This window comes from Anticarsia gemmatalis, chromosome Z, assembly GCF_050436995.1.
Source record: "Anticarsia gemmatalis isolate Benzon Research Colony breed Stoneville strain chromosome Z, ilAntGemm2 primary, whole genome shotgun sequence".
NCBI classification, from domain to species: Eukaryota; Metazoa; Arthropoda; class Insecta; order Lepidoptera; family Erebidae; genus Anticarsia; species Anticarsia gemmatalis.
The window spans coordinates 16,647,350-16,673,095 of NC_134776.1; the positions used below are offsets into that span (position 1 = coordinate 16,647,350).

Here is a 25,746-nt window from a genome sequence, read left to right on the forward strand (position 1 = left end):
CATTTCTGTCTCAGATTAGACACAAATTGGACTTCGATAAGTCGGCGACGTAACGTGTTGCATTCAAATCGACAACGTTCTATTTGCGGAGTGCATAGCGACTAATACGTGCTTGTTTCATTGTTACCGATGATACTTGTATTGTTGCATATTGTTCGTATACAATAAGCTAATGCACTCCATGTATTATATTGAGGCGTAGGCGACGCGACGTTTGTCCGCGCACCCGATTGTATTGTAGGTATGACAGTGTGACGTAAACGAACCTCCCTATCGAGTTCCTAATGGATGTACTAATTGGCTTGTGTTGGAATGTACATAAATTAGCTAATTAGGTACCTATAAGGTAAAATTGTTCATAAATATACGCTAAGTAATAAAAAGTATGGCACATACGAATCAATTTAATCAATCACCTATATTTTGATCACTGACAAAGATTTTACGTAATTCACTCGGTAGTAGTAATGGTTTAACAATTTCTGATCTTTTTCTATGATAGTACTATACTACAAAATAGAGCATAATTGTTGAAACCTAAACACTATGTTCATTTGAGGCGTTGAAATGCGGAATCGGAACCACTGTGGCAGCGCGAGTCGAGTGCGTCGGTCATTTTGTACTTCATTGTTCAAACTCCGGTTTATGCGCATTGTGATGAACTAAGCGGGAACCGAGCAAACCTGTGCTGGTGCCGTGTCATAAACAAACAAATCTAACATCAGAAACGGCCATATAGTATGTTAACTTGCTCTCACATACTGTTTAACAGAGATTCGAACAAAAATAAGTAATAATTTCCCCTCACAATTTCTTTTGGTTGATTGATAGTATGACCAATCATGACTTCACCTTCTAACCGTTACAGAACTACAAAGAAATCTATCAGGTTAAGGGATTAGAAAATCTATAAAGCCACTGCGCGTTGATTATCCCCTTAAGTGAATTAAACAAACGTATATCGCGTCCGTCTTTCACTATGCGTTTAAACAATATCGAAACGGTACGCATTTTTTATTGCTCATAAGAACATTAGGTGCGGTGTACTTATTACAACTATTATTATGCGAGCCACATTGCGTGTGAAGTCTTACTAGGCTTTTAGAGTTCCTTTTCACAAAAAGCTTTTTATTTCGTTCACAGTTCAATATTATAATGTAATGGATTTGATTAATGTCTCCTATGAATTTAATATAAGTTGGATTTTCAGGGATAAATAAGCAGTTTCATTATAATTTTCGTAACTTGCGATGACGATAATTATGTGTGTTTACCCTTAAAAAAAGACGAAATCTTTTAAACACATATACGGAAAATAAATTAAAAATAACACGGTAATTAAATTACTAAGAACATAAGAATGCGGTTTAGCAAAAACAGTATAAATCTAATTCTACTTAAATAAATATTTAAATTTTTGATGTAAAGTCAGTATATGGTAGTTATCAGTAGTTGTCCATTATACGGAACCTAGTTAATGCGTCTCACGCGCACTAGACAAATCATTTTACAAGAGAGATATAACGGACTGTCGACGATAACTTATAGGTTAATAATTCAATTGCGCCACTTTTAATGCGTGTACACCACGAATTCTCTCTCTCTTAACACAACGACTATACTTACCTGAAGGTTAGGCCGATAGTAATATGTGCTAATCGTCTTGCATCTGTTATTCAGGTCACATCTTTAAAGTAGAGGTCGAGGCTAATATTTGCCGAGTACATTTCACTTAACTCGGGGAAATTGTGATAAATTGCTAATAAACACACAGAGTTTTTACACTTCAATTACAAACCGGCGTTTATTAATTCATAATTATTACACGTTTTGTTAGTTAATTGTCTTTAAAATTATTATTGCGAAACTAGTTGAAAATCGAAAGCTACAATATAAACGGAACTAACGAGAGCTAAATAATTGTTGTACAGCGGATAACACACATTTACCTAATTGGAGGAACGTGCTAATAACTCGACACGGTATAGCAAAACTGTTAAAGAAATAATAAATGGTGTTTTAGATCTTTATACTTAATTTCTGACATCTTAGTAGTTATGTTTCATGCTCAATAAAATTTTGTTTTTATCGAAGTATCTCGTAGATATTTATAACGTACTTTATAAAGCCTTATTTGTATGGTGGGTAATAATATTGACAAGATTAGAATGTTTTGTTGTAGTAAACATAAGCAAAGTTATAAGAGCAATTTGTTCCAAAGTTTACTTACTTCCTATAACTCTTGCGATCTTTTTACATCAACGGTATGAGCATGGAATGTTAAGGTCTATTTGACGTTATTCATAAAAAACAATAATGATAACATGTATTGTTTTACTATAGACTTATAGACAAAGACAGTATCCCACCACAAAACAGCACGCGCCAATACCGTGAACGCTATTATTTGTTCAATGAACACGCTTGCACTTAGACATACAGTTGTTAAGATTTTATAACACTTGTCATAGATCAAAGTACAACGATCAAATTACACCAACCCCTTGTCGTCGTGCGGTCTTTCGTCTCACTCATACGCGTGCCCTCTCTGTCACACATTAGGCTACAGTTCTAGATATTTATAGAACACCAGTTCATATTGTGATGATGTTGTTTGGTCTTCCGCGTAACCTAAAAAGTGGTGTGTATCCTGTTTTGTAATATCGTCACGAACTACCGTAAAACTACTTCCGCATGAGTGTGTTATTGTATAGAATTTGAGATGTTAACAAGTTCGAAGATATTACAATAAATTCACTCTCAGTATGTTTGCGCAAATATATATATATATATTTGTATACCATAACATCTTATAAAACGATTTTTGAATGAAAATAATATCATGCAGACTGACAAAATGCGTAAAATTAAAAAAGTTTATAGCATTTAGAATCACTCACTACGCAATTAGGCATCAGGGAAAAAGATTTGAGTGCAAAAATATAACAATATCCTTAATAAAAATAATCCAAACAGTGCCCGAAATAATACTAGGTAAAATGAAAACAATCCGCGATAACGTTCCCAAAACAGATGGCCAATGACTCATTTCATTATAACCTCGATAACGAGTGAGACATTTTTGATAATAGACTCTATAGTAGAGACTACTCATAAATGTGTGTCAACAAACGTTCCGTCAAGAAATTGACTGTCTCGTCAAGCATTATATATATTTTTTCTAAATTGATATAGTTACGAAGCAGATTTGTGTTACCAAATATACTTAGAGCTCAATAGAACCGAGTGTAAATAGACTTTCTCATTTGAAAAAAAAAATAGGACGAACAATCCAACGTTATTATCTTGCCTTATCAACAAAAGTTAGGCACCTACTTTCAGTTCAATATGAGTTAAGCTAACTGCTATTTATTATAACCGTATTTGATAAGTTTGGAGAAGTTGTTATGACTCGAAAAAAATGACACGTTTATAATAAAAATGTTATTAAAAGGTCTCTAATCTAAACACTTGTTTTATAATAAATGAATTATATTTCTTAGGCGTATTACTTAAAAATTGCACTAATTTAAATTAAACGACTAATCAATTGTTATAATTGTCAGTATTTTAATCAAAATAACACTTGACGCTCTCCCTCGTATAAGATTTCATATTTACTTGTACATCTTTCCAATGTTTTTACAACGCAATATGAAAACCACAAACAAAAATTTGTCGGCACGGCACAGGTATCGATTACACCTTGGGCATAGTTTTTGGGCCTGCATTGCGGTACCTGATAACGTAAACGCTTATCAAGCAGCCAGGTCGTTGACCTGCGTGATAACCCGACCAGTTAGAACCTTGCGATGGTTTGTTTATAGTTATTACCTACACCGGGTCGTTAATATGTACCTATATTTTACTCGTAGTACGAATATGGTATTTATTGCAGCATTATATAATATTCAATACTAAAGGTTGGGTAAATTGTTACGTACGGTTCTTACGTATCAAATGATTTATTAGTCAATACATCTGAACAAATATTTTTCACCGACATTGCCCATGTTGATACTGATAACACTACTAGTATACTTAATAGACATAAAGTGTAGATGTTCTTTATGAATAAACGATTTGTTCTTATATTAATTGTGCCAAATAGAAGAGCAAAGTTACGGTTTTGTTAGAATACTCGTGAAATAAATAGCGAACATTACTACCAACCGAGACCTTTTTATAAAATGTACTTTCCTACAATAATATTAAAGCGTAGAAGAAAATGAAGTAAAGTTGGCGTGCGTCTTTATAATATTTTATTTCATACCCTTTTATGTTTTTAAACTCCATTTATGTTTTTGTTATTTTATTGCGAAGGCATTTTCAGATTTTCCTGGCATTCGTGTATTGTAAGAATTAATTAGCTTGTTATAATGTTTCGCTATGCGTGTTGTGTGAAGGAAGTATGAGTACCTCAAGTATTTGTACCACTTGAATATACACAAGTTGTAAAATGTTAAGTACTACAGCTACGTATAAATAAATGTCAACGCTAAAAATGTTTTTTCTACAAATTTTGCTGTAACTACTGATATTTTTGAAAATGCCTTCAAACAGACATTTGACCCAATGTCATAAGTATTACCCATAAATGGAACCGTTTTTTAAATCTGGCGAGTATAAGCAATTGTCAAGCGCTTCTTGATGTCAAAGCGATGTTGTGTTACGCTATCGTCATCAACCATTTTATTGTTAGATGTTAAGTGTTAAATGTCTCAAATCGAATAAATATTCGTCTAGCAGATCAAGGTAAAATATTTAACCATTCTTACTAAATAGACAAGTTATCGTGTGCAACCTTGCAAGACGAATATTTATTTAGCTGTATGGGGCGCGTGTTACAAACATTGGTTGCCAACATTGGCCATGGCCTGTTCTGGGCGCAGTCGGCAGCCAGCCGCCTCGAGGGCCACGTGGTGACGGCGGCAGCAGCCGACAGCACACGAGGAACCGCCGCACACATCGTCGAGTCACGCATAATGAGAAGAGATACCACTCAGGTATCTAAACAGGACCCCTATGATTGGTAGTTGCCAAACACACATACACACACACACCTTAAAAAATGCAGACGTGATTTATTTATATCTAAGATCTAATAGAGAAATACACAATATGACTAGAGTATCGCACGTGAGAACGGCATAAATCGCTAGAGGCAATTAAAATGTTTAAATTGCGTTTAAAAGAAGTATGTATCAAAAGCATTATTTTCTCTTAAAATTATTTTTGACTATCAATCATTAATGCCGAGCGATCTCCTATTATGCGCACTAATTGTGCAGTAAATTTCAGTAGCATTCAAAAAGTTTAACGGCGAGGTAACTGCACGAACGTGTGCCTTGTAATATCAAGCTGGAATAAAAAAATGATTGTGGACGTTATCACATTGTTTTAGAGATGAGAATACAGTGCGATGTTTCGTCTAGGATAAATTCCGGTTTAAAAAGAAACATGAGATTACTGTACAAGTGTACATACAAAACGCTTCGGGCGGCTCTGTTGCACCATTTTGTTAATCTACGGTTGCTAGCGAGTGAAAAAAAAAGAATTCTATAACCTCAGCACAATAGAACTTGTTTACATTTGTATATCGTTTGTGTTGTTATTTTGTGTTAACTGGCAAGAGAACATCTAAATAAAATTAGCAGTCGGCTAAAAAAATTAAAGCTGTCTGTCTAGTGGAAACATAGTATTATGATCCTTCTTCAAAATAGCACAGCAATAGGCACAATAAAGATCTTAATTAAATTTTTAATGGATTTGGCTGCACTTGCAATGAAAAGTTTTATTAAGCGTTTGTTAGTAAAGCACTAAATCTTTAAGTAGATCTAATTACGCAGCTATATCGTGGAACTCTAAAGAAACAAATAACGGCGAGTGAACGATACGTTGCACACACATTCGTCAAATATAGGCCAATGGTTTAAAAGAGTAGTACCACGCGGTACTCGTAATGTTATTTCGTAACAGGAAAGATTTACTGTTGAAATTGTTGCATCCAGCGATGTCGCAAATGAGATAATGAGGACGCTTATCTACACGTCTCTTAGACGTACGAGAGGGGAAGAATTTAAGATACGAATATTAAAACTAGAGTAAAAAATACGACAGCTGTGTTGATAGAGGTCTGAAAGATTGCATTAGATACCTTAAAATATGTTGTATTAAAGTCGATCCCGGTGATCAAGACTACATTGCATCCCACCGTTGCTGAAACTGATCATTGCCGAGTTGTACATTTAGTTCGGTTATTATTAGGTCAGATCACATTTATGCTTCTATATTCCTAAGTGTATAATTAGAATGACAAAGTGACTTGTACTGATATCAATTTATCTTAATGACTTAACTATTTACAAGTATCACCAATATGTTTTAAGTGTTTGAAAGTTTAAACAACTGTAGATAGTATTTTAAATGACATTTTATATAGTCATTACTAAGTTACGCGTGTAGAATACTTTATACGGTAGGGCTACCGTCCTTTTAAATGCAAGTGATAGTAATTTTTAGAGTCCGTATTTACTATGTAATTTTCCTCTTTCATTCTGCATTATTATGTAGTACAAAGCTTTTGCTCAGCGTAATCACTTTATAGCAAGCTAACATCTCATTTTCCAATATAAAGCAACAAGGAAATAACCTGCCAAGAAAATGCAATTACTTTACTTGACTCAAAGGAAAAATTTAACGTCTCTTTTAAGATATTATACTCTCTGTCTAGTCTAGAATTTAATAAAATCCTTTGATCGTGTAAACAGGCAGCTATCCTTCAGCTTCAGCTCATTAACTGCAACTGAACTCTCCTCCAAACTGATGCCAGGTTATTTTACAAAGCCTTAGTTCTTCTTTATTCTCCAAAGAGAATCCAATGTCTGAAAGAAATAGCGTTTATCCCTATCATGTACTTAAACTCAACAAAGAACCAGCGAAGATGAAAATAGTAGGAACGAGTTAAAAAGGTTAAACGTTTTCTTCATTTTTGTTCTTTATTGAACTCTTCGGAACTACTTCCTAACTATTCTTAGCATTTTTTCTCAGTAGTTCTCTAGCTATCGAATTTATTTTTAATTCGAGCGAGTTTGCTACTTTTTCGCTATTAACCATAAACGGTTAACATATAGATTGGTATAAAATATATACTCTACATAACATGCAAATGTTAGTTAGTGTTTAGTGAAAAAATAGTATTGGTGGTCCGTAATTATGGTAAATTATATCTACATTTATGTTACTCAGTAAGTTGTACATCTGTTTATATTCCAGATTATACATACTGTTTGTGAGATTGTAAAGTCCCGCCGGCAAAATGTATTCTTAATCTATACACGTCAAAGGAAAATAAATAAAGTGCTCTTACACCTGAGACTGATGCATTGTTTCATCGAAACCTATGCATTTTGTACGTGATATCGTATCAATACAACACGCTTCAACTTAGAGAGTTACTATTGTGTAGCCATTGTTTAACCACTTTTTCTTTCTCCGATCTTCACAGTTTGCTATAAAGATGTTCATAATTAAGAATCGTAACATGTTTAATATTACATTTTTATGAATGATAGGTCTAGAAACTGAACTCCCATTATTTAAAAAATGATTACTATTTTAATGTAAAATGAAAGTTCACAATGTTACTACGTTTTCTACAAAATAATTTTGCTCATTAAACAGCAAGTTAAGCTTGTTAGGGAAGTTTCCATTTGAATTGCACCTTAAAAGCATTCAATTGCTATAGAAGAGCTTGAACAATTTTGCTCACGAGACATTGCAATCGCAATAACAGTTGACTAGCTGATTTACCTGTACCGTCTGAGTGCGCTCGACGGAGATTGAACTGTGAAGGATCGCTTAATGCAAAATCTGTTCCAAGCCATCGGGTCGGGCCGCGGAATCTTACACATTCAATTTACCTCTGTTTTGTACAATTAATGTTGCATTTCTATAGACTTGTTTACCTTTAGTAAACAAAGTATAAGTTTATAATTATGATCGATATTGACATGTGAATTTTTCTTCAAACTTATCTGCCTGATAGTGTTTAATAAATCTTTAATTGTGATGTACTTTCCACATAAATATTTCTGTTTAAATGGAGCTACATATATTGGTCTACTTTAGCCCATTTTGGGTTTAGTTGCGCGTCACGTAACGGTGATAAGTCGATAACAAAAATATGACCGATTTATTAGAAACCTTAAACCAAGTGTCGACACACATGACTTATGAATTCTTGGTATTTTGCCAGAACTATAATGGCTCATAAAATCTGTACTATTTGAAAAGTCAGCACTCAAAATAAAGAATATGGACTGTATCCGTACAAATAGTTAATTGGTCATGACTAATGGATTGGGTAAGACAAATAAAAGTGACTCTGCTTCTATTCGCTCGTTGGTCCATCTTCGTTTTGTTGTGTTTTCTGTGTCAGTGGAACGCACCTGCTTGCCGTAGTGACGTCACTGAAGACGAATTTTTCGAGAGAAAAGTCAATGAACTTTTTATTTTTAAAATAACAATTTTCAATTACATTTTTCGGCGCGTGCGAGCTAAATTAGAATGGCCGAAAGTTGGTGTGACAGCAATTGTTAAGGCAAAGTTTTGATTGGCGGAAATAGGTTACCGTGTTCCGAGCCGTGTACTTGCCAGCTACAAATCATAGATGTCAGCGGCTCCCGCGGGTATCGTAAAAGCTGTATTAGGATGGGCAGCTTCTATCTACTACATCTATGTATCTAATATTGACAGTTAAGTTTTAATTGAGTATGATTTCATTAGAATTTTACATGGTTAAGTTAAGGTAGTGCTCTTATGATTAATTTATATTGATTAATATACTTATGGAGTTCTTATTTATTTAGAATACATTGAAACAAACACGGCATTTTAGGTAATAACGACATCAAAATCTCGTCAGCCATCCTTTGAAATAAGTGATAAGATCAACAAGCTATTTTACTAGAAGTTTTATCTCAGCGAAATCGTTATAAAGATATCTTAATATAAACTCAGGCTACTGTACGAATGACACTAAAAGATACCACAAACATCCAATGAAATTCAAAGTCACCCGTTGTCAAAACTTTTTGCCTAGGGTATATGAATTGTTCGAAATTCCTGTTGTTACTAAAACAATTGATAGAAGAGTAAAATAAAAAGTAAATTAATAATCTATATTTTGATAGTGATAAATAATAGTTCTGATGTTAAATTAATATTTGTAGGATTCTACTTTGGGTCAAAATCTATCGACAGTTACAGTGTTATTTGCGTTCAAAATATGTTTTGTTATTATTGGTAAAAAAGACGGAATCAAGTAGATTGTCATTTTTAATTATACTAAGTACTTATACGAAGAAATAAGATTTAACAAGATTTTTTCTTGTAAAATTATTTATTTCATAATAAACTATCAAAAAACGTCATAACATACTACATAAACGTAGTAAATATAAGTCATACTATAAATAAAAGTCTATGATTCCGATACAGGCTATTAACTGCACACAGACCACACGACAAGCAATTTTATACGGACAAATCTCAATACTTTTACCAAGGGACACTGAAATCCTGTAGCGCATCGCAACTGTAATTGACTTCAGAAATTGCCCGTCTGTTTCTTAGAACATTCGTTCTGTGTAGTTGATACTATCAGAGGGATTATTTATAAATAATGTGACTGTGTTTGTACATTGTGTACTGACTTAATAATGATGGTCTTGAATTGAAAGGCCTCTAGGGAATGTCTATCTAGACACTCTATAGTAATATCATATTGAGCTACCGGCACCTAAGTTGATATCCAAATGTGTATTTTCAGTGAATCAATTTGAGAGAACGCAAAATCCGTCTGTAATGTAAAGAAAATTGTATCATTTAATTCCAAACAGATTTTAAGTATATACTGATTGAAATGATTATTATTAATGATTAGAATTTATATGAAATACGTATTCAAACGGAATCTATAAAAAAAACAGATTCCAAATAAATGGCATACTAAACTTGTACCGTTTAGATATTTTAATTATATTAATTTTTATCTCATATTCTATGTTTTTAAAACGCGTAGGCTCGTAATGTTAGTGTTATTTAATTACGAAATAAATGAAAGATTCAATAAACGGATACCTTAGAACTAACTAAGCTACAAAGCTCTTTTTCAGTTCAGAGTAATTACCAACAGAAATAACCTCATCAATAAATACTTGATGTATTTATTTGTAAGAAAATAATGAGACTATTCTTCCATACCGAGTAGCAGCGTGCATATTTTTATGTCAACAAATGAGAAATCGAAATAATTATAATAACGAATCTTATGTTTCATAAGCAGAGTATCAATACGTGTCTGTATTTCATAGCAATTTTTAATTAATCGCTGAAAGGCAATGAAAAGATAATTAAATATCAAAGGCTTTGTGCTATCTAAGCTACGAGAAACTTATTTACTGAACAGTATCGATGCGAATGTAATCTGTGCTGGACAGCCTTTGCTACCTTCTGATAACTCTATTAACTTTTCAATTAAACCATTCATCTACATAGAGACGATTGGAGTTTTTTTTTCTAAAATTACACTGATTGCTTTTCGCTTAACCTCTTGAAAATTATACGAGTATTTCTCTAGTTTAATATTCTTTGAAAGAGTATTTGTATTATAAAACGTGAAACAAAGGCTTTCTTTAATGTTTCAATGAGAATTTCTAATTGCCTTTTCTTCCAAATTTAGTAACTTCGAAATGCTATGTTTCCGTACATTTTACTAAGCTTTTGTAAATACCATTAGTTTGTTTAATAATCTGATAGAAATGAGGTTAAGCCCTCTGGTTCGTCGACCATAAAAACTTATATAAATGGTGCATAAGGGTTGCTCACACATTATATACCATTCCTCTGATTCATTATAATTGTTGAAATGATAGACATGCGACGAATACGCGCGCAACGTACGTGACGAGCGCAAGAGCACCGATCGCTGTGGGCAACGTCAAATGATAATAAAGAATGATTCAAAACATACAATCTTAAAAGTAATTTATCTTATAAGTAACGGGTTTTAATTTCAGTAGTTGGGAAAAGGTGTTTATAATTTAAAAACAAGTCTTTGTTATTAACACCCGAGACAGTTCTTCACAGATCTAAATGATTGAATTTAATTAACTCGGTAAATGCCAGCATAGAACATGCCCGATGAATTACACAGAGGACCACATGCAGCAATGTATTAGGCGAGCTACGGAAAAGTCGCGTTATTACAAACAGTTGAAGGATTTGCCCTGTGTATGCTGGAATCGCTTTGGTAGTCACCTTAATTCGAGTTCTGTTTCCTCGCAGCTAATATCCGATTTGACATTAAATAAACAAACGCTAACGATCTTCAAAGTCAAGCAGTTGCTGCTGTGATATATTAAAAAAAATATTAATTATGGCAATCTACGCGAGAGAACTAGACACACCTCTCATATCCGAATTCCGTTTGAGTTATTAATCAATAATCTCGCTTATATTTTTAGCTTGATATTTTACTACATGGTTTATAATTGTAACAAATAATGCTTGAAACAAGGATGAAAAATATATAAGCTTTAAAAAATTAATAAGTTTCGATTACGATAAAATGTTTATGGTAGAAACATATCGTGACTTAAAAAACTGTGAATCAGAGGAAAGAAACGCGTTGTTACACGCAAACTAGCCTCTGTAATAGAGTGCTAAACGAAGCATGTACTTCATCAATGTACCACGTACCTACTTATACGATGTGGATACATTGTAAACACATATATGTATAGTTGTATACTCATCACTATGTGTCGGAGGGACATTGTTGCGGTAAGACGCTCAGACGACTGGCATATACTATAAAATCTATAATACTACAGGGGTGCACTGTTGAGTTTCATATATTGTGCGGCTCTTACTGTTAGTAATCCTATTCGTTCGAGATTCAAGAGATTACATACGGAACTTTGAAATTTAAAATGGAATGAACTATTTTTGCGTTTTTAAATTATTTTTCTGCGGCAAAGCCGTACCTCTACAATCGTAATCTATACTAATATTATAAAGTTTAAGAGTTTGTTTGTTTAAACGTACTAATCTCAGGATCTACTGGTACGATTTGAAAAAATATTTCAGTGTTAAGTAGTCCATTTATCGTGGAAGGCTATAGGCTATATAACATCACGCTAGGGCCATTAGGAGCGGAGTAGCAACGAAAAATGTTACAAAAACGGGGAAACACTATGACCCATTCTCTCTTAGGTGACGCTAGCGAAGTTGCGCGGGTCAGCTAGTATTTTAGAAATGGCTACAATAAGGTTAAAAAATATGGAGTATAGTAGTGCAAAAGTCACTGTCGTTTTTCAAATATTTCTTATCCACGGTGAATAATGTCTCACAGGCAGATGTTTGGTCATCGTGTTACAATCCGAGAAATCGTGTTGTAGTCTCGCGCGTTACTCATTATTGTTTCAAAGAATGTTATTTTTATTCGCTGAGAATTTATTTATAGCTGTTTGTTTATTTTCATTATGACAGGTGTTTGTTTTCGTAGTGTAGTAAATATTTGAAAACTTATTGGTTATTTACTATTTGAAAAAAATTGTTAGAGTAATCGATGTAGATAATTAGGTCGTACTAATTAAGAATATCTAATTTACTTACTTTAGAATTAAAAGATATAGTTTCTTCCGAAGCTATTCTTTACTAGTATTATATGGAATATATTTATGTATATGAAAAAATGTGTTGCACAATAATTACTACAATTACTTCATCATATCACATTTAGAAAAAACTATTAAGTACTTGAAGTACCGAAACTAACCAAATTAAATACAGATCAAAATGTTTTTATTTCGTATACGGTTTACAAACGTTATATTTTTAACGTTTCGAAAAAATACGTTACAATAACAAGGCTAAACAAGATACAAAAAACTTAATAGGTAATAATTTGACATAACACACACACACACACATACAAACTACTCGGCAACTACCAGTCATAGTCCCTTACAACCTTGCTTCGTATATGATTGAGTCACGTAGGTACTGCCATCGATGTGTTTCTTTTCAAAGTTGTTTTTTCATTGTTAGGTAAAACTTTTTGTGCTTCTCGTATTATTTGGTTGCTGTGGCACAACTGTTCAATGCATTCGTGAGCTAGTTTTTTTGTTTATTCAGCATGAACTTTTTAGGGACACGAGTTTCTAATTAAGGTTTGACTCAGTAGAGTAGTAAAGTTGTGTAGTTATTGTAGTTAGAATATCACTTTTTATGTATGTATATCAATGCACATTTCACATTATCACTCGTAGCTTTGGATGGTTTTGCGACTTACGGATTTCACATTTATCTCATGGTAAGTTATTGTACGGTTTTGGCATACGTAATATTTAACTTGTCACTGAGTTGTATACTCAGTTCTCGTTTTTACTTAAGGGTACATACGTATTTTAAAATTGTAAACTTTTTGTCGCTAAGTGACCGCACTTTGCGTCTTGAAATGAAGACAGATCTAATTTGGTTTAAAAGCTTCCAAGAACACATCTATACTAATATAATAAAGCTGAAGAGTTTGTTTGTTTGTTTGTTTGTTTGTTTGTTTGTTTGTTTGTTTGTTTGTTTGTTTGTTTGTTTGTTTGTTTGAACGCGCTAATCTCAGGAACTACTGGTCCGATTTGAAAAATTCTTTCAGTATAAGATAGTGCATTTATCGAGGAAGGTTATAGGATTTATTTCATCACGCTACGACCAATAGGAGCGGAGTAGCAACGAAAAATGTTACAAAAACGGTGAAAATTTTGAGCCTCTCTTATGTGACGCAAGCGAAGTTGCGCGGGTCAGCTAGTCGCCTATAAAGTTGATGACTGTGAGTATTGTGAGTCATTTCGTTTCTCAAAGCAACTCATACAACTCTTCTATTCTTTCAAGTTGAGTGCTGTGTATGCGGTTACTGTTTTAAGTCAGTGACCACTGGCTATTCCATATAAACCGGGCACAGCTAGGAAAGGTGTACACGTGCGCAATTTATCCGCAGAGCCCGCCGGCTCCGAGCTCTGCCGATTTACACCGACTATGACCGACACGCCCACAGTCATTCCACACTACCATATTCAACAGGTTTGACTTTCCACTAAATCAAAGATTTATTGCGTTTTATTTACAGTTAAAATGTACTTTTCACAAACAACAATATTGCGACATGCCTGAAATTTCCTTTTGTTGTTCTATTTAAACGTTTTAGCTTAAAATACAACAATAGGGAAAAATGTTGACGTGGGTTTGTGTTTAGCTTATGCACAATGTGCACTAGCCGCTATCGCGAATACTGAATCTTGACTTTTTTGATGCAACAGATATTTCCCCTATTATTTACTGCGTCGTTTTGCGATATGGCAACGCGGTAATTTTGCGTTACACGATATATTATACCGCACGTATTATGTAGATAAGTAAATGGGTCTTTGACATATTTAAATAACAAACGGTTCCCGATCAAATGTCATGTATTGTAATCTTACAAGTCTTTAACTAACATCGAGCAGGCAATGTTGTGGAAACTTGTTTTTATTTGTTCCGTTAATCTGGCAGTTTATTGCAAAGTTTCGTTAGTTGCTGGCACATACAACGTTAACCCAAATAACATGATCATACATAAGCTTGACGTACACGTCGAAAACTACTGTGACGAATTTTCATGACATTTACCATTACTTTTACTTGCGAACGTATAACAAGTGACCCGCCGGCTTCGTGGCATAAACAGTTCTTAGTGAGAGGATATTGTAAAATAACATAGTCCTAATGTAAGACGATTAATTTAAAGCGCGAGCTAAACAACTCGTGCACAGCTGGTTACCTTATGAACAATGGTGCGGCCTTGATTGGAAACTTGTATAACAACTAGCCAAACATTCAGTTCACCGGTTTATTTCGTACTGCACATTCCCCGCTCTACGTGCTAAAATATTTCATTAAAACATAACAAATATTTTCTACTCGTTTCTATGCGAATAGAGAATCGTGTGTGAAAATGTTCCCACTGCGGTACAATCGATTTGCGGCTTGCCTATGACGTTTGCAAATAGTCCTGCTGGGAAACTGTCCTGCTAGTTGGTTTGACATTGGTGCCATTCCCGACTTTACGATGCTGACGTCCAGTTGGCGATGTGGGGTAAAAATTTTAGAGAAGGCTTTCGGGCGTACCAAAATAATATTCACACAGTTTGCGCTGAAATAATAACAATTTGTCAAATGCCACTAACAAAAATAGTTCAATATGATAATGTTACGTTTAGAGAAAGTCAGGTTTTAAAAAAATTACTCGGTCTAAAGACAGAAAGTTGTTGCGATGTTTCTAAAGACCGTTAAGTCTCCGTGGATGAGAGCTAACCCTCGACCGGCTAGCACTTAGCTGGCTTTACACCAGGAAGGTGACCCGCCGACCAGGGAAAGTAAAACAAACAGCCTTTGTATTGTGTTCGATAAACTGAACCGACTCACCCTTCTGTACCGAACACTTAAAGTTTCCTAAACTTGCCGGCGACCGAATAAAACGTGCTCACAAATATTTTTCACGCTTAATTTAGCATCGAGTTTCTTGTTTACTAGATATTTTGCACTCAGTTACCATATGAAGTTTCTACAATTCTTACAAAAAGTTGATTAGGTTATTAATGCACACGAAAGATAACCTTATAGGAAGAAATAACTGTTATTTATAATACAGTTCTTATAAAACGTGTTAATTAGTTTAATTAATAGTAATGCAATGACTTGTAAGTACCGATCGCTTACTTTTTGCCAGTGAAACCGCGCTTTCTATTCCAACGGCTGTCTGCGTCGTCCGGACCTAATTATGTACAGGTATTTAGGTGGCAAGGTACTGCACTGCGGAAACCCACATCCGCTCCTAGTAACAATGTTAATTATGATATAATGGGTCCACACGTGAACTCCTTACAAGATACAAGTATTCAACATCTTCGCAACTAAATTAACACGTTGTACCAACAAGTTCTAGTCGCTTTACTTACCTAGAAATAAGTCCTTTAGTTTGAGTGCTGCTTGCGACAATTTGTAGCGATAGTTATGATATTATATTATTTGGTCTGTGTTATTTCGAACACTGCTTTTAACACAGGTATTCATAGTAGTCTTAAACATCAACAATTCATCTTGTTCTTGAAATTTTCCCTAAAGACGTAAGGCGATTACTTGCTGTATACCGACGAGTGTATTGTTTCAGCGGGTGAGAGCTCTTACAGTTATAGCGATCGCTTTGTTCCACGTTTTATTTAATTAAACTTTGATACCAAAATTCGCGTTGCAAGCGTAGGTACACATAAAATAATTCTTTGAGAGAAAGTTGTCGGATTTATTGGAAGTTATTTCTTAGCGATATCTGTCAAATCAGTTCATCTCCCCCGGCAATGGTATTGCAGTGCGCAGAAATATGTCAACGACGTCTGGCTCTTGGCCTTCGAGGATCCCTTATTATACTGCCGAGACGCTTGTAAAGCCCACTCGAATATAAAGTAATTGATTTTCGCAACTTTAACAATATCGGTTGCTTTTTGTGTTAGGTGTCTGTTGTTTTTCTTTATAGAAATGTATCGGAATTATGGACATACTTTTTAAGACACTTTTTTGGAAATTACATTACTTGCATTATTATGTTTACCAGCAAATTTAGAGACAATCCTTGCGATTTTAATCCAAGTAATAATATATAAGTAACTGGTGATGGTAATCTTTTAATATAATTCAAGCATGTTATGTCTGTCCACATGCCGCCACGCAGTACTAAGCGCGTTAATAATTTTGTCTTAACGTGGTATTCACGCGCAAAGTTTATCTTACAAAATCTGCTATTTATCACTGCACCAAAATGACTTTAATTCACGATTTATGTTTCCACTGTGCTGTTAAATAGTTTATTGTTGCCAAATGTTTGGTACTGTTGTAATACTTTACTTTAAACGGGTAATATAATGTAAACTAATCGTATTTTAGATTTGTGATAGTTGTACTATTAAAATACGATGTAGGGTAACTTGATAGTTAGTGGGCACAAGGGTAATACGCCTGTTAGAAGACGAGGTCCTTAACCTCCGATACATGTCTTGAAATATCGTTTTGCCACAGCCGAACCAATCATACTGTGAAATGTTTTTCTAAAAAACAATACCAATAGAACTAAGTTGCCTTACAGTAAGTTTTTTTTTGTTTTCTTTAATAAGCCTGTGAGTGACTATCCTTTAATATAACATTAGTCTAGTTGAAATAAAAAATTAGGCGACCAATGTCGAAATAATATTTAGATAAAAATAATATATATTTTTGCTTACTATTGGTCTACGATTCGATCTTGGTGTTGCAGATATATTCAAGTCTTTCACTCGTAGGTCAAAGTCACTTTGACTTTGAATGTCCTGAACTAAGCTCACCTCGTCCTGTCCTCAGGGTTCAATTGCTGCAATAAAGACTCCCGTGTAAAAATGTAAATGGTAATTTATAATAGCAAAAAATAATAAGACTTTGACACCCAGCTCTAGCTCTTAGGTACATCATACTTTGCTGCTTTCGAATTATTTCGGACTGAAATATTGTGAAAATATTTTGATATCTTCATTTCTTAAATTAACGATACTACTTACTCCTCTCTATTACTTGACACTCTAATCAAGAAAAAGTCTCTCGGTTTGTTATTATATAATAATAGATACATACCCGCTTTGGAATAATTGAATTATCGTTGAGTACTTATTCCAGGTTGACTTAATTTGTCAATTCAACTGTTAAGTGAGTTAAGTAATATAGGTTTAGTGCATAACATAAAATGATTACTACTTGTTCATTTAAATTTCTAGAGATTTCTTTAGGTAATTTACGTATGTGCCTAAGTTCAGTTATGCCGTGCCATCAATTTAGGTGGCGTATGTGTTTTGTAAAGCTTTAGCAAGTATACCTATAAAAAAGTATACAGAAATTATATGTTTCCGGCAGTTTCTGCTCAAAATGTTGTGCAAAAAGCAAATAAAATCACAATTCAATTTACTTTCAAGAAGTATATAAATAAATGAAACATATTCTCGATACACGTGTGCTGAGAATTAACTTTCAAAGTGAAGATTTCCCCGGATTGTTACATGACAGCTATTATTGGAAATTGGTTCAAAAGGTCTCATATCTATTGAAAGAGAATTATTTTGATGTAATAACATATTACTCCTTTATGAATACCGTGCTAGCGGCAATAATAGACTGGAATATTTTGTATGCATTAATGTGTATTTTATTAAAATTGTGTTGCTTCACCTAGCTGATATTATGTAGTGTTAAAATTTTTTTGACCAAATTGACATCGTTTAAGGTTTAAGTTGCCCTAACACACCACTTACTGAAACTAATCCCAACTCGCTTGGCCTGCGCGGTTAGGTCGCATAAAAGTGTAAGTCGCTGGGGAGACGGCTTCCTCGCGCTTTGTGGTCAACATACTAATGCAAACCCAATTGTTTAAACCTCACTGCCATCACTTTCAATCGTGAGTTAATCTTTCAAATAATACAAGTGATAATTATACATTATTATAAGAGAATAATATTATCTTGGAGAACTGCTAAGGAGTTTGTAAATGATGCAAATTATGGTACAGACTACAGATATGAACACTTAAATTATAAATCCGAGAAAGCTTTAAGAGTCCTATGCAGCGTCGTCTCGACAGAAATGTTTTAACATGCAATGCAAGACTGTTCATAAAATATTTTACACAGTATTGTTCGCCTATTTTCGTCGACTATGCCCTTATTAAAGTTTCATTTAGAAATTTTGTATTTATGACGTATACCTTACAAATTCCCTCGTATAACTTTCAGCAGTCTGAAAGTTTGTTCAAAACTTCATTGTGACTCTGCACTCCAGATTCATAAGTTAGTCTATCTATTTTTAGAGTTATAATAACTGAAATGAGTCATCTTTCGGTTTGACTTGGAAGATGAATTAGTTGCAGTCAGCGATTTATTTCTTCGTACAACAGTTAATAGAACAAGAAAAACGTTTTCTTATTGGTTATAGCTTTATTTATGAGATTTAGTGCCGCTTCGCCTACTATTTCCTGCGTTTATTCGCGCGTTCTATTTTAACGAAGCTTACCCTAAATCCATCGTCCTCATAATCCACATTAGTTATTAATATACCAATCTCAATTACGCCTTGCCATTCGAACTATGAATCCGGCATTAAGAAATTTATCCATTCATATAATAATAATTGGATTTACGCAATGGAGATAAATAATGAGTCGTTAAGGTAAGGAATACTACTTTCATTATTGAAAAAATCTTAATTTAGCGATAGGCAACATAATGGTTTTCATTTTCTTCTACTCTGCATATGATAATGATACCGTAAATATGAATAAAGGGTAGTCCATAAGAGTATTGATGGCTAGTCTTAAACAAATAGGCACTGAGGCCATGCAAGATTGACGTTTCGCGTGACTTGTGTAATTTCTTATAAGCAGAAACAACATTAATTAGTATACTTTTAGTATTGAATTTAATTTCATACTTACGGCAAATTTGTAGAGAAATTAATGAAACTATTTTATTAAGAGTAAAAAACATACAGACGGATCACGCAGGTACTGCTTATATTCTACGCGTACTAAGATATTTTACTGCTTTTATGTTCTTGTTACGTTGATAAATTTTTAAGGTATTAAATTAATTGGCAAGCTTTTTGACTCCTGAATTGATATAATTGTTCATTAGCTTAAAATCTGATTGGCTTACGTGGCGCTTTGTAAAGGGGTTAATACGTTCAAATTAGTCTTCACCCACCCTATGTCCAGACGGCTACGTCTAGATAATTAAATAGCCCTCGAACTCAGCTCGCACCGACCAAATTTCCGGGAGGATCCCCCTTCATGATTCAGTTATTTGTGTCCAATAATACGCGGCAACGTGCTACCGAGCGGGACATACATTTTGCTATGGTTGACCCCTTTAATTCGTACGTGTATAGGCACAATTAATATTATAGTAGTCAAAATGGAATCCTTTTGCGTTGCTATATAAATTTTTCTTTCTCATTGCTTTTATTATCAAAAAAATGCCCATTATTATTGAAATGTATTTAGCGCTTCTTAAATGAAGATTATTTGTTTGTTAAAAGTGCGAATAACTAACAAGATACTGACTCTTTAGATTCGAGTGTTTACGGCTAAATAAATAATTTACTTAAATTAATAATGTAATTACTTAAATAAAGCTAATCCATTTATCTATCGTTATATGGCTCTAGTAATATCACCATCTTTATTATCCCGTCTTATATGATTACGTAATACATAGAAAGTAACCTTTATATTCGGTTATTTCGAACTTGATAAGTCTATTATGTTATATTTCGTTATGTATGAAATTAACAGACCTTTTTGTAGTTATTATATTTGTTACGAAAATAAGAGCGCTGGTAAATTACACTCAACTTATTAATAATAACGTCTATAATAAACAGAAGCACGGACACGCGCTCTTTAAAGAATCAATGCATAATCCCATTAAAAATACTCCATTAGTTATCGAGAGAAGCTTTCAAGCTGACTACTTTTTGTTTGCCTTCGGCAGTCGCATAACCCTTTATTTGTCTATATGAGACTCGCGTGCGCTTCAAAGAGAAATGCTAAATTAGCTTTTAAATTGTGTATTATTCGTAGATCCTTTTAGGATAATATCTTCGTACGTTGTCGAGGTATTAAAAACGTAATACATTTAGTAGACGGATAGGTATTAGTACCTTTCAAAATAATGATTTTCTATTTAAGCTACATATTTAAAATTGGTATTCTCAAGTGAATATAGTCAGCATAATATACCTGAGTACATAGTAACAGAAATACGGCACGTTATCTTCTTGTAGTGCTAACTTGTAACATGTTCGTCGCCTACGAGTCCCACACGGGAAGTACGGGGTGGTTCTATTCTCGGGCGGAAACCACACGACTAAACCGGTTCTCTACCGTTGATTATAAAGTTGCTCCTTAAAGTTACCTACCGTCTCACTGATCTGTCGTACATTTGGATCGACGGGTACGGTTAAGTCGGCGTCACTTTATTTTCAAAACTACTTTGATTCATTCGTTATGGTAATTGTATGTATTATTTGGACTTACCAATGACACTATAAAAACTTCGACAGGTTTATCTATGTTTTATCACTTTAAATGAAGTTTTAAACTATTTCTTTACGATATAAAGACTGATCTCTATTTTTTATTCGGACGGATAAAGTTATTTCACTTATTTCTTAGTATAATTTTGATTATTATTGAAAAGTATAAAGCCAGTATACTAATTGTTCTAATGCAAATTCACTTGTACCACTAGTAACAAGATATTGTTATGCAATTATGACATGAATAGAACAGTAATTGATACATTTTCCTAATTTATTAGTGTAGGGCCAATTATGTCTACTTCAGATTTGTAGTCTTCTGAACTGTACAACCAATTAATTCAGACTTATTGGAAACTCGGCTAGCAAACGTGCCGCATTCTAAGTAAGGGTGGCGACAAGAAATACGTTGAAATATATGTTTAGATTTACTTCTCTAATTAATAACTTAATTGAAGCTCTACCATACCGCCACAAGTTGCAAAGTCGTCAGTTAATGTACTACCTAGACTGCGGTGTACTATTGCCGCGAGGGTAAGGGAGTCTCATTCGTTTTAGAAATTAATATCGTGATTGCCTGTGAAACGTAGATCCGGCTTTGTCTGTTATAGCGATGCATTCAAAAGCTTGTAAAGCCCTCTGCGTAGAAGATTACCCACTCTGCGAAATTGTTGGTCCCCGTTAGAATAAAAACGCAACGACAAGAAGGGTATAAATCTAACATATTTTGTTACGTCAGATAAGAGAACGATGGGAGATAACTTTTTTAAACCGTTTTTTGCCTCGATTCACCTGTACCCCACGATTTTTTACATTGTTAGCACCGCCCCGGCCCCTAGTGTAACGTAAAGCCAGACAGGTAGACATCGCTAACTAGTGTATTAATCAACTTACCAGTTTGTTAAACGCTCCATGTTACTGAGTTGACTTTGTCTATCTACAATATCCACGAAATAAATACATTTATATATTATCACGAGTATCAATTTTAAATTATGCACTTGTATAGTAATATCGGGTTTCAATATGCATCTTTATTACGTTATATAAGTTTTCGAATCAAATATCTTGTTGGTAGAATCAGGAGCTACTTACTTCTTCCTTACTGGGAATGTAATAAAAATGCATCGTGTGCTCAAACATCGACATGCACTATCAATAAACCTTCCATATTTTCATCTCATCGGCTTGTCTGGATATTAAACTTTCTGTTTATTTGGAATTTCGCAACGCATACTGTAAACTTTGTTCATGTCTAATATTTTACATGTATATCCCAAAGTTAGCTGCCTGTTCAATCTGTTGGAAATTATTATAGGGATTACTTGCTATTACTTTGTTGTTAGGAACTTAAGGCTTTCCTGGGTACAGGAGACTGACATGACAATGCGAATTTATTATTAGAAAGAAACGAACATGACCTTTAAAAATCTGTGCTATCTTTTTAGAGTCTATCGTATTATGAGCTTAATAAAACTAAAACATTAATACCTACTAACTTTAAACAAAACAATAAAGTATTAAATAAAGGAATCTTTCTATTATACTCGATAATTTGAACAATCATACTTTTACAAGAGCTCTCATCTCCACACGTATTATACAAAAAAATACAATCGAATTGAGAACTTCCTCCTTTTTGGAAGTCGGTTAAAAATAGCTCCGGAATACTCAGTCTATGTTAGTTTTTCGATGCATTTTCGGTGCTCTGGCTTGTCAGTTTAGATCAGACAGATTTTTATCTCTAAATATATCGGGAATTTCTAGTTCGGATTGGCAATAAAAAATACGGTAGATGGATTTCGTACTAGACTTTGATTAAAAAGTTTTATGCCATGATATTTTGCCGTTATCGACCAAATGTGTATTGATGTTCTGTTGACAAAACAATACTTGCTACTCCTTACATCATTACAACTAACATCTTAGCATGGACATTTTGATTGTATCTCAAATTAAAAAAGTTTCTTAAGTTTAGTGTGGTTTTATATCTGACTGTACAATGTACATAACATGTCATGCCAGACTTCCGATTTCTTATACGTCATAATCTTATTTGGGCAAAACAGAGAACTTAATCGGATGGAATTTTTGAACTAAAAGGAAATACCTAGTACTCTTTTTCGTTTTTTTTGTTCGTTGAATCTACACATAAAGGTACACATGTATGTACATAACGTAGTTTCGGTGGTCGGTGTAAGTAAAGTAAACACGATGCCCGCCACCGGTCGGCGCCGCGACGCGTTGGGCTGCGATGAACGCGTGTACAATTTGTTTGTTACACAGTTTAGAATTGGCACGGTTTGCCGCAGTAATAGAACAATGCAGGTGGCGACCTTGCCGTTTTTTAAGGATCGACAGATGTGCTCGCTTTGACGCGAGTTTGTTTTTCGTAGCTAAAATTATCTCATTTATTTCACGGGTGGTTAAATTATTAATTTAAAGAGGTACCTAATGAATAAAAATACCTATATTAAGTACAATTAGTATGCACTCCATATTGTGCTCCCATATATTGATTAGTACAAAACAGAATCATAAACAGCTATAACTATTTACAATTGTTTATATTTATAAATGCTATTGCATTCTTTCTATTGTTGATTTAAATATGCATGTTTATTTCTCTATGAAGCAAAACACACAGGCATGTCTAGCCCCGTGTCTAGATGTTTGTAGACGATACGAGAGTTTTCGATGGCGATGCTCACTATTAAGTAACAACCGCGACTACATTTCGCGGTTGTTACTTAATAGTGAGCAAAAATAAGCTAGAAAATTATTTATATTCCAGACGAAATTACAGCAAATATAGCAGACGTCGCATAGAAGCTTGCACGTCTGTAAAGTAATTTCCGAGATAACTTCTTTGGTCCGTTGAACAAAGTATAATCCAGTAAATAAACGGAGCTTTGTTTAGAGAACGATTTATCCAAGGCGCTACATATCGACGAACTGTCTTTCTGTCGCTCTTCCTACGATCCCGACCGGCAGGATCCATTGACGGTAGCAAAAAACGTGGAAAAGAAACGTATCTACTTTTCTTTTTCGTCATATTCCTAGTTCTTTTTTATTCCATGAAATTTGGAAGTTTAGGTATTTTGTTTAAGATGTTTTTATAAACTAAGGTGGAAGAAATATGTTTAATATTTTTTTGGTAACGATTTGAAAAGTTATAAGTTCATTTAAAAAACACGAGACAGATGTGCCGTTCAATTATAAATTTATTTATTATTTTAAAGGCATTCGATTCAACATTTCATATATTTCGCATGTGACAAATACAATTAATTAATTTTTGTTGGTGAATATATCATCCGTGATGAATTGAAACATTGCGGTTGAATTTATTTCCATGACATAAACGTCCAATGCTTTTGAGAATAAAATTATGAACTGCATTTTCATTTGGAAGTAAAAATATTAACAATGCGCGTAAAAATAAATAATAATTACAAATTATCAATATAATTTATTCAAAAATTAATTTTTGCGGTTGTTGACACATGTTTATGCAGTGTTAATGGGATAAATGTATGTATATGCGTATCCGAGCATTTTACTCATTTAGGTACGTACATATTACAGGAGCGCCATACGCCAATCACATCAAAGTTATAGATTTTTGATGAACTATCAGTCTTCCAACTATGAACTACCTAAATACAGTTAAATTTCAATCCAATGTTTGCGCAAGCTTCTTATGTTGCTTATTTTAACGGCGTGAGAGCGTTAGTACCCTGTTACAATAATGGGCTAGTTATGTTCCGAACTGTCATACGGGACAGCACTGCACATGTGTAATATTTTTGTATTCACACTTGCGTGACCGACAGGCGACACATGCAGAAGTGTGGTCGTTTGCGCTTCCGTGCCACTTCGGTTTTGCAGGTGTGGCTACCGTTTACCGTACCGTATACCCATAGTTATTACTATTATTGTTTCCTATAACATTCATTTACCAAGAGTTTGTTGCATTGACAGAGTTAAACTGCTTTATGTCAGATACGTCCGCAGCGGCATTAAATTGACGCAACATCAAATTGTACTTATTGTTATTATATCTCAATCTATCACAGAAATCTACACATATAATCTGTATACTTCCATTTTGTGTAAGTTTTCTGTCTTAAAATCATGGTAATTGAACTTTTAATATGTTAGTTGATCACAGAGATATAATAACTAGAAGCAGAACCTCTGAACAATGCTGACCGGTTTTCTGCTCCTCACTTTTTAAACTCAAAATATGGTGGGAAGGAGAAAATTCACGAGTCAATCAAGTTGTCAACTAGCCTGTGCACACGTTTAGAAACGCTATAGACGGCGCTGACATATCAGTTTCACAGCTATTTGCAACACGGGCGTGCGACGAAGACCAATTCTAACGTGTATGCACGGTTATGTAGGGAAAGGGTACGTCACACGTCACGTCAAGTGTCAATGCAGGTACACTGTACAGTGTGACTTCTCGTCACGGTAACCGAAACACAAAAAGGCTACAGTTTGCTGCGAAAATAAAAAATAAGCAAATAGTAGCAA

The 25,746-nt window shown here is 34.1% G+C and overlaps 1 protein-coding gene across 4 annotated transcripts in view; it reads left to right on the plus strand.

The window, feature by feature from the left end:
- The window catches only part of DIP2 (disco-interacting protein 2), an 89,073-nt gene that overhangs the window by 23,960 nt on the left and 39,367 nt on the right, over nt 1-25,746 (plus strand). For 2 of the 4 annotated variants that reach the window (XM_076135270.1, XM_076135272.1), the window contains exon 3: nt 4,893-5,006. The exons of the other annotated variants lie outside the window; for them this stretch is intronic. In XM_076135270.1, coding sequence (XP_075991385.1) covers nt 4,893-5,006 — 114 coding nt within the window. The remainder of the gene's footprint in view (nt 1-4,892; nt 5,007-25,746) is intronic. 4 annotated transcript variants of the gene reach the window in all.